Source organism: Silurus meridionalis, chromosome 27 (assembly GCF_014805685.1).
Source record: "Silurus meridionalis isolate SWU-2019-XX chromosome 27, ASM1480568v1, whole genome shotgun sequence".
NCBI classification, from domain to species: Eukaryota; Metazoa; Chordata; class Actinopteri; order Siluriformes; family Siluridae; genus Silurus; species Silurus meridionalis.
The window spans coordinates 10,709,045-10,719,665 of record NC_060910.1 but is presented as its reverse complement, the minus strand read 5'-3'; the positions used below and the strand labels follow the sequence as shown (position 1 = coordinate 10,719,665).

General features: G+C 36.2%; 1 protein-coding gene across 1 annotated transcript in view; it reads right to left on the bottom strand.

Moving 5' to 3' along the window:
- Positions 1-4,973: 4,973 nt before the first annotated feature.
- Positions 4,974-10,621, bottom strand: part of adamts3 (ADAM metallopeptidase with thrombospondin type 1 motif, 3) — an 81,799-nt gene continuing 76,151 nt past the window's right edge. The window contains exons 20-22 of the mRNA XM_046842038.1: positions 10,278-10,485; positions 7,828-7,945; positions 4,974-5,491 (exon numbers count right to left, since the gene is read on the bottom strand). Coding sequence (XP_046697994.1) covers positions 5,031-5,491; positions 7,828-7,945; positions 10,278-10,485 — 787 coding nt within the window. The 3' untranslated portion in view covers positions 4,974-5,030. The remainder of the gene's footprint in view (positions 5,492-7,827; positions 7,946-10,277; positions 10,486-10,621) is intronic.

Here is a 10,621-nt window from a genome sequence, read left to right as displayed (position 1 = left end):
TCTTCTTTCAGTCCTCACTTTCATCCTTTTCTTCTTCACCTCCAAAACCATTCTACAGACCAACATCAGATGCTGTCTAACTACACTGTCCCCTGCCAAACACCTTACAGTCTCCAATCTCCTTCAGGTTGCATCTCCTGCAAACAACATAGTCCACCTGTGTACACCTTCCTCCACTCTGATACGTCATCCTATGATCCTCCTTCTTTTTAAAATAAGTGTTCACCACTGCCATTTTCATCCTTTTAGCAAAATCTACCACCATCTGCCCTTCCACATTCCTCTCCTTAAAGCCATACCTACCCATCACCTCTGTTTCCTTCACCTACATGCCCATTAAAGTCTGCCCCAATCATTAATCTTTCATTCATAGGTACACCATCTACCATTTCATCTAACTCGCTTTTTCCTTCTCCTCCATCTCACAACCAACTTGTGGAGCATAGGCATTGATGACATTTATCATCACCCCTTTAACTTCCAGCTTCACGTTTATCACCATTTTAGAAACTCTCTTCACCTCCGCTACATTCTTACTGTACTCTTCCTTCAGAAAATCTAAAAAATATTCCTTATATTATGAACTGACTGTAGATCTTTTTACAAACTACAACTCTGTTTTAATTACATATAAATTAAAAAAAAAGAAAATGCAACCAGGTTACGGTTGTGTGTGTATATATATATAATTTTTTTTTTTTTTTTATGGACACATTTCTATTTCTATTTTTGATTGTTTTATGACAATTATAAAATCTTGCATAATCTTGTTTAAGTTTAATATCATAAAAACCTGCAATTTTAACAGCTTAACAGGTTTATTTCCACTGTAGATCAGTTTTCAGAATTCATCAAATCTCAACTTTCCACCCATGTGCCACTTCTGATTTGCAATGTAAATGCAATTATATGGTGCTTTTAAGAAAAGCGGTTGGGAGTCACAACTAATCATTTGAAAGTTCTTGGGACAATTAATAGGGACGGGAGGTTAGGCAGATAAGTAATGGATTTTCTGATGAGACGTTTGGATTTTCAGACGTTCGATAAATACATTTATCACTTCATATATTAATAGCTAAAATGTTATCAGCAATAGGATTGCAATATTAAATACCAAAAAAGACTCATCTTAAACTGTACTGTATTGTATGTTAGAGAAGTAAAGAACATTTATAAATAGTGACAGTAATTGAGTAATGTGTGTTGTCTGTGATCTAATTTTTCAATGCAGACATTTTCTGTTCAAACTGATATCCTTCTTTCCATGCATCAGCAATGCAATATAAAATACAAGTACTCTATAATAAAACAAGTGACAAACAGAAATTGAAAGATAGTAAGAGATGACAGCGAAAGATGAATATTTAAGTTCTTTATTGCTATGTGCTCCCCATTACAACAAACAGCATCAGTAGTGTACACTTCCATGAAAACTAAAATAAAACAGACAAAGTAAACAGATGATAGTAAGATGTAAAAAACTGAAATGCTGGTCAGAGCATTAAATATGGCATACATGCAAAGGTAAGACTGGGCATATATAGATCTTTTTCATATACAGCAAATCTGTCTGAGCTTCAGGGATTGTCAAAAAAAGAAAAATCTCTACAAATTCTAAACTACTTGGGCTTCTAAAAAAAGCTTTGCATAGCATTAGCAGCAAAGTTGTCGAAGGCAGCAATTCAATGAAATTACATTGAAAATATTTAAAAAATAAAAAGTTTCAGGAACGTTACTATGTTTGTTTCTATAAAACTCAAATCTACAACACCAACATTTTCCATGTTTGTCTTTGTTTAGATGAAACCTTTTCATGACTCAAATCTACTAATTGACTGTAAGAACAGATTCGTCTGGAAATTTCGATAACTATTTGGAAGCAGCTGCCAGTTGTGCTAGGCTTTTTCTTGCTAAATGCTATTCTAAAACTGCTGGACTAGAGCATTCTCACAACTGTTTAAATCTGGTTTTCCTTGTGTTCGTTTTAGTTATTGTGGTGCGAATATTTTAATGAAACCTGGAGAAATGTGGCCAAACTTAACTCAAATTTTTGGCTCTTAAAGGCTCTTGAAATGAGGTGCTGGACATAAAAAATAAACAGACAAGGAAGTCAATAAATACTCTAAAGTTCTTCATTCTATATACAATAGCTATACAGTAGCACACAGGCAAGCATGTGTGAATGGAGTTTATACGTTTGAACCCCAGTGACACGTACACTGGAGTTCCTTGCTATTGCAGTCAGATGCATTGTGGTTGAGACATTACCCTTGAAAAATAAAAATTTTTTCCTTGACATTGCAGGCAAAAGCGCACCTCCTCACAAAATGTGCTTTGATCTGCGTTAATTCTACCTCGATACCCTCAAAATATAGCCTTTCACACCCAAATGCACTGCGCTGGCACGTGACTGACTCCTGCGTTGTGGCCCCATTGAGTTTTGACATATACACATGTCTCTACATTTAGCTCTCTTGCTGGTGAAATACAAGTTTCGCTTCAGAATAGAATACAGTACGAGATAAAAAAAACGAAACAAAAAAACCAACAACAACAGAAAGGAAATTCCAGAAAATGGTTGTTAAGACATAGCTGTGACATTACTCACTGATGTGCTTACACACAAAAGGAACATGATTAAATATACTTTTTGATAGGTTTGGCATGTAATGGCTTTATATTAGATGAGATGTTTTGACAGAGAGTCACTGTCATTTTACCCATATGCTTCAATCTTACATTAAAAAAATCTGCACCATGTTTTAGTAAAAAATAATACTGACTATGACACATACAGTATTTACAGGAACATTCATAAATATTCATTAAACAAAACCTTTGTGCTTGATTCTGAAATACTGACAAAAACTACAAGCATTTCTGATCACTGGCATCTCATGAGCTAAATGTGCAAAACCTTAGAGGTTGCTGAAAAAGGACATCTGACCAGATCTGAAACATCTTTGGTGCCTCACCCCTCCGAAAAACCAACAAACTAAAAAATGTCTAGTGTTATTCTGAATAACCACTTGGAGTAATGACCTAGAAACCAAAAAGTGAACCAGCACTTTACTTCCCTAAACCTCTCATTGGAATGATTTAAATGAAGACAAAGAATAAAGCTATTTATATCTACAAAAGTCCAGGAACGTAAAAAAAAAAAAATGGGGGTAATATTTGCCTTCATCTTTCCACCTTGGAAATGTCTAGGAGGCTATCCGTGTGCTGTGATGTAGCACTAACGAGGTTGTCGTTGCGCTGCTTGTAGACTGTCATAGCTGGCAGATTTCTAGTGCTGGGTTTAGTGGCCTGTACCTGACGTTTTGCACTTTTGCTCTCAGTGTTCGGTTTGAGAACTGCACCATTGGCGGTTTGCTTGGCCAAGCTGCTGGGAGGGTTGGGTGTTTGATGCGGGTGGTTAAGGGTTTGATTGACTGAGGATGAGAGGGTCTCGAGTATCTGTGAAGCTGAGCCAAATCGCACCTCCTCCTCGACCTCGGCCGCTTCAGTCAGGAGAGAAGAGAGAGTGCTGCTGCGCTTGCTGCATGATTCACAGCACAGTTTACTGTAGCCTGGGATCGAACAGTAGCGAGTAAGGACCTCCATCTGGCAGAATATTGATTTGTCTCCTTTACACGGCTCATCTGTGACATAAATACAATATTTAAGTTGGTTATAATATACATATATATATTTTTTCTTTTTTGGTTAATATTAAATTAGAACTCATGTCTAAAGAAAGATGTATTTAACACCATTATGGTTAAATATATTAATTCAGTTCTTAAAGCTTTTTAAGACAAAAAGAAGTGTCAGACATGTACTTATGACTATTTTTGTACATATAGGTACTAATAATATAATTGTTAATTTTTTTTTTTATTTGTTTGCAATTTAAGTTTTATTTGTCAAATGTACAGATGTCAGTGACAATGAAATGCTTAAGTGAGGCTACAGGCACATTACTGCAAAACTACAGCAAATATTAGACATTAAACAGTAGTAAAGAGTAAAGAGAAGAGGAAATAAGTAGTAAGTATTTAAAACACACTGGCCATTCTGCTTACCTTTGCATATTTGTCACCCAAAATGGTGTTACATTGTTATACTAAATTTAATACATGAGGAAATTTAAATCATGAAAAAATTATGCATTATCTACTCCTTTCCACCTTTTTCATATTGTTGTATTGCTGCCTAAAACCTATTGCACTTAGAGGTTCAGTTCACGGACCGATAAGTGCACATTTTCCCTTCAAAATTTCTTGTAGAGAGCAAATCCCATGCCTCTGTAAAATGTCTTCCACAAGGTCCACCTTCAACTTATCAGCCCACAGAACACTGAAACACCAAAAACAGAAAAAAAATACGCGCTCTAGCACAGAGACAACTGAACTCTGCTGACTGCTGATGAGAGAAGGCATCTTACAAGGCGGCAGATGCGCACATCCTGGCAGCATCCCAGAGTATCGTATCGCATCGCCACAAAAGCCACATAAAAATGAAAATATTGTTGCGATTGTGTTGCAACGTTTCTATCATTTTAAGAACCAAAAGTCAAACCATGGAAATTTAGGGACTACCTGTATAAGCATTTGGTATCATCAAGTTATCAAGAACTTCATCTAGGTCTGTTTGCTTTGCGAATGAGTTGACAGCACTCAGATAAGTTAAAAAATTCGGTAGGCCAGCCATTTTTGGAAAGATTCAAGATGCTTTTCAGAGCCTAAGAAATGTTTTTTTTTTTTTTACTATTTTCAAGTTGAATACATTTATTTTGATTGTGTTATAATTTGTTTCTAAAACCTAATTTACACCACTTCACTTTGCTATTTTAGTAAAGTTTAGATTCACCAGTGACAGTGATCAAACCTCCAGTGTCTAATCTAATTTGAACCGAATACTGATTCAACTTGGTAAAATAGTTGATTACTAGCTGTTAAATAACTTTCTCAAAAGTTTAATAAAGCTATTTATATCTACAAAAGTCCAGGAACGTAAAAAAAAAAAAATGGGGGTAATATTTGCCTTCATCTTTCCACCTTGGAAATGTCTAGGAGGCTATCCGTGTGCTGTGATGTAGCACTAACGAGGTTGTCGTTGCGCTGCTTGTAGACTGTCATAGCTGGCAGATTTCTAGTGCTGGGTTTAGTGGCCTGTACCTGACGTTTTGCACTTTTGCTCTCAGTGTTCGGTTTGAGAACTGCACCATTGGCGGTTTGCTTGGCCAAGCTGCTGGGAGGGTTGGGTGTTTGATGCGGGTGGTTAAGGGTTTGATTGACTGAGGATGAGAGGGTCTCGAGTATCTGTGAAGCTGAGCCAAATCGCACCTCCTCCTCGACCTCGGCCGCTTCAGTCAGGAGAGAAGAGAGAGTGCTGCTGCGCTTGCTGCATGATTCACAGCACAGTTTACTGTAGCCTGGGATCGAACAGTAGCGAGTAAGGACCTCCATCTGGCAGAATATTGATTTGTCTCCTTTACACGGCTCATCTGTGACATAAATACAATATTTAAGTTGGTTATAATATACATATATATATTTTTTCTTTTTTGGTTAATATTAAATTAGAACTCATGTCTAAAGAAAGATGTATTTAACACCATTATGGTTAAATATATTAATTCAGTTCTTAAAGCTTTTTAAGACAAAAAGAAGTGTCAGACATGTACTTATGACTATTTTTGTACATATAGGTACTAATAATATAATTGTTAATTTTTTTTTTTATTTGTTTGCAATTTAAGTTTTATTTGTCAAATGTACAGATGTCAGTGACAATGAAATGCTTAAGTGAGGCTACAGGCACATTACTGCAAAACTACAGCAAATATTAGACATTAAACAGTAGTAAAGAGTAAAGAGAAGAGGAAATAAGTAGTAAGTATTTAAAACACACTGGCCATTCTGCTTACCTTTGCATATTTGTCACCCAAAATGGTGTTACATTGTTATACTAAATTTAATACATGAGGAAATTTAAATCATGAAAAAATTATGCATTATCTACTCCTTTCCACCTTTTTCATATTGTTGTATTGCTGCCTAAAACCTATTGCACTTAGAGGTTCAGTTCACGGACCGATAAGTGCACATTTTCCCTTCAAAATTTCTTGTAGAGAGCAAATCCCATGCCTCTGTAAAATGTCTTCCACAAGGTCCACCTTCAACTTATCAGCCCACAGAACACTGAAACACCAAAAACAGAAAAAAAATACGCGCTCTAGCACAGAGACAACTGAACTCTGCTGACTGCTGATGAGAGAAGGCATCTTACAAGGCGGCAGATGCGCACATCCTGGCAGCATCCCAGAGTATCGTATCGCATCGCCACAAAAGCCACATAAAAATGAAAATATTGTTGCGATTGTGTTGCAACGTTTCTATCATTTTAAGAACCAAAAGTCAAACCATGGAAATTTAGGGACTACCTGTATAAGCATTTGGTATCATCAAGTTATCAAGAACTTCATCTAGGTCTGTTTGCTTTGCGAATGAGTTGACAGCACTCAGATAAGTTAAAAAATTCGGTAGGCCAGCCATTTTTGGAAAGATTCAAGATGCTTTTCAGAGCCTAAGAAATGTTTTTTTTTTTTTTACTATTTTCAAGTTGAATACATTTATTTTGATTGTGTTATAATTTGTTTCTAAAACCTAATTTACACCACTTCACTTTGCTATTTTAGTAAAGTTTAGATTCACCAGTGACAGTGATCAAACCTCCAGTGTCTAATCTAATTTGAACCGAATACTGATTCAACTTGGTAAAATAGTTGATTACTAGCTGTTAAATAACTTTCTCAAAAGTTTAATAAAGTTTTTTGTGACTATAAAATTCATTAAATTAAAATGTTTTTATGTCTTGTTAAGTACATTAAACTGTGTTTGAAGTTTGGAAAGAACTGAGTGTGACAAAAAGTCCTGTAACAGTAATGGAGAGATTGCATTTATAAATGGATATAAAAATTAATTTCTGTATATTAATCTTTCTACAGTCAATGTTCTTAAACAGCCTTACTATTGACTAAGATTTTTTCGAAAATTTGTATAGATGAAAAATGTTGGTAAAGAAAAGGAAATTTGCAGTGATGCACCTATCATTAAAGGTATATGCTCAATAGCAGGACTATTAATAACTGGATGTGACAGAACAATAATTGTGATAAAAGCTCCCCAGAGTGGAGACGTTAAATTGTTCTCTGTGTGTGAAAAAATATGTGTTCTCCCATTTCACACATAGCACTGTAGAATAAAAAAAGTATTAAAAACAGATTTTTTAAAAGGCAATCCTCTTTAACCTTCAAAGCATTATCCCTTGTGGCACAACACTGCTACCAGTCTGCCAGGGTGAAGCCTGTATTGCTTTGGGTGTAAATGGAAAATTGATAGCATACACCTTTATTCATACTACACAATAGCAGTTTTGTATTATTGAACTCTTCTCTGATGGGCGCTGGTGAATGTTGTTGAAACTCCTAGTATAAATAAGCCTTCATCTAAAAACTGGCCTTAACTTTGGAATAAATCCCTTTGCTACTATGCATTGTAGACTAAATAAAAAAAAATCACCTGTCTATTTTTGACATGCACAACCGTTTAGTGTCATAATAATCTTCTATAACCACTTTAGCAACAGCAAAAATGACACTGTATGAAACTGCAACCACTAAAAAATTGTTTTATTTCTATTTGTGTTCTTATGGTAGTTTTAGTTGCACTTGTGTATAATGTATACAACCTTCTGTTTATCCTTCTATCCATACATCTACATATTCAACCTACACCTCCATCTTTTGCACTGTTATTGATATGTTATGATTTGGCTTACCATTGCAGGGTCCTGGGCGGCACGGCCTCTGTGTCTCCGGTTTCTCACCTGCACACTGATCGCCGATGCGGCATGTGACCTGACGCTGTGCCACTCCCTCGCCACAGGTCACCGAGCACTAAAACCAGAACCACAAACCACGATACATTGGTGAATGATATCTAACAAAGTTTACTCATAGAAATTCTGCAATTTAATATAACATAAATGTGTGTTATGGTTGGTGTAAGTAACACTGGGGAAGAGTTTTTCCTGAGCCCCATAACATTAGACCAATGAAATTGCTGAACAGGTTCAGGTGAACCAATGAAACTCTTTATATTAAATCAGATGCGCTCCCACTGAATCGGGCCGCACCACATCATAAATATGGATGATGTTCCTCTGACGTTTGACCTACCGTTTACTCGGACTGTCTACAGGAAATGCGAATCATTCGTCACGCTGAAAACAACCGGGCATGAAAAAACGCACTTCACCTGTGTTCTGAGCTGCACGGCATCGGGAGAAAAGATTCACCGATGGTGATTTTTAAACGCACGACGATGCCAAAAGAAAAACTCCCAAGAGAAATTGTTGTAAAAGGAAGGAGGAAGACAGTGAATAATGACTTTCTTGGTAGGGTACTGTTTAGATACAAGCCGTGTAACAGACACTGTCTTTCGTTAAAGCCTGTGTAAAGTTCATTTGTTTCAATGTAGGCTTATAGACAGGTGCGGCTTATTTATGTTCAAAATAAAAATCTTTGTAAAATTCAGTGGGTGCGGCTTATATTTGGGTGCACTTAATAGTCCGGAAATTACGGTATATGTTTGGCCATGTTTGAGAGTATCTGCAACATGTAACTGCTATCAGAAGTGAGATGTGCGAAAGTATGTAATGGGGAAGTTCAATCAAGACAAGTAGGAACAACCCAAAAATACAAGACAGTGGGACAGTGAACATGGAGACAATGCAGCACTGCAGATGTAAAATAGTGCAAATGTTATGTTCTTATAATAATAAATTCTGCACATGTAAACATTGTAAGTTTAGCAGCAATTCTGTTTAAATGAAATTTTGTGCAAACTGTGTGTGTGTGTGTGTGTGTGTGTGTGTGTGTGTGTGTGTGTCACCCCTGTCCCTTTGTACTGAGTAGTTGAATGACTTGTGTAAAGAAACTTTTACACAGTCTGGATGTGAGTGCCCAAATGCTTTGAAACATTTTTTTTTTATTATTTGTAGGAGGGGAAACAAGGTTGTGCAAATGTCCATGATAGAGGGAAGAGAGACATCGTTGATAAAACCGTCCTCACTGTTTGCTTTAAAATCTTGCCTTAACCTTAAGGTTGTCCTCCTGAATTCAATCACCATCTCTTTTGTTTTATTCACATTAACCTCTCTCTTTCTGTACATCGATACACTTGCTCATGTAATTAGTCACTGATGATGTGTACTCCTCTAAGATGGTGAAGTCTTGAATGGTTGCATCCTCCCTTGTTAGTTCCCAGGGTTAGTGAAGTAAAGTGCTGAGAAGAGAAATTCTCTCTTACCCTTGAAGTGTAAAAGGGGTAAAAACGAGGGGTAAAAGCTGTTTTTTTTTTTAACAGAATCTAATGTCAGAGCAGAATAGATGCCCTAATGTCCTCAAAAGAAAATAACTAGCTTGTAGTATTACATTGTTGAGCAGGATTCTCATCGGCAGATACATTAATAAAAAAATCTAAATGGGAATATGAACACTCGCGGAGCTGAAACCAAAATAATTCTTCTGGCACCCCTTTAAGGCTTGATGTCAATCTGGCTGTCAAAATGATTACTGGATTCCAAGAAAGGTCATCTATTGACTTTTAAGGTTTTCATGCATATAAATGTAAGTAGATCTCTTGAACAAAAAAAACCCCAAAAAAACCAGTTGTTGTAAAGACAAAATATTTTTTGATCTGTAACTAGGTTTTGATACAGGTAGAAGAAGAGTAAACACAATTGATCCGGTTTAAACAAGACACAAGAAATCTATTTCCTCTATGGAATTGAATGAAAGCATTTCAGCAGCATTTCTTTTTACAGGCTTCTTTAAAACATGCCACACTTATTTCAATGCTTTTCAGGTAAAAAAAATACACTGATAGCTTATTCAAAACTAAACAGTTTTTACTAAAAAAGCAACAAAATAAGTCTGGTTCATAAATTGTGTCTAAACACCTATGCACACTTACAAGAAATGTTTACAAAATCTTTCATCGTTATACGTTTCCTTGAACTAACTACTTACTACTAACTACGACCCTAATAAACAGATGAAATTGTGTGCCTGGGCTTTTAGCTTGTTTATCATAACTAAAGTGCGTGTACCCAAGCAGTGTACTATATATTAGCTAAAATCACTGAAGTAAAACAAAGAATTGTGTGTGCTTAAAAAACAAAAAAACAAACAAAAAAAACATTTTGTTAGAAATAAAAAATCTGACCTCAGACCAGGCTCCAATCCTCCAGCTGGCAGGACAGGGCACTCTGTTGCAGGGACGTCTGGTCTCAGGTTTCTCTCCGCTGCAGTACTTGCTGTGGATGGAACGATTTGTGCCCTCATGCAGAAACTGAACACAACGCACAGTGCGGATCTGGTATCCCAGGCTTCCACATGTCTTGGTGCAGTGCTCCCATTCTTCAGTTATCCACCTGTAAAAAAAAAAAAAAAAAAAAAAAGGCACGAAAATGAGGTTTGTAATTTTGAGGTAATTTGAGGTGGTATTTGCGAACAGTCAATTTCCTAACACTTTTCTACTATTTTATAAACTATTCTAGCAACAGGTTC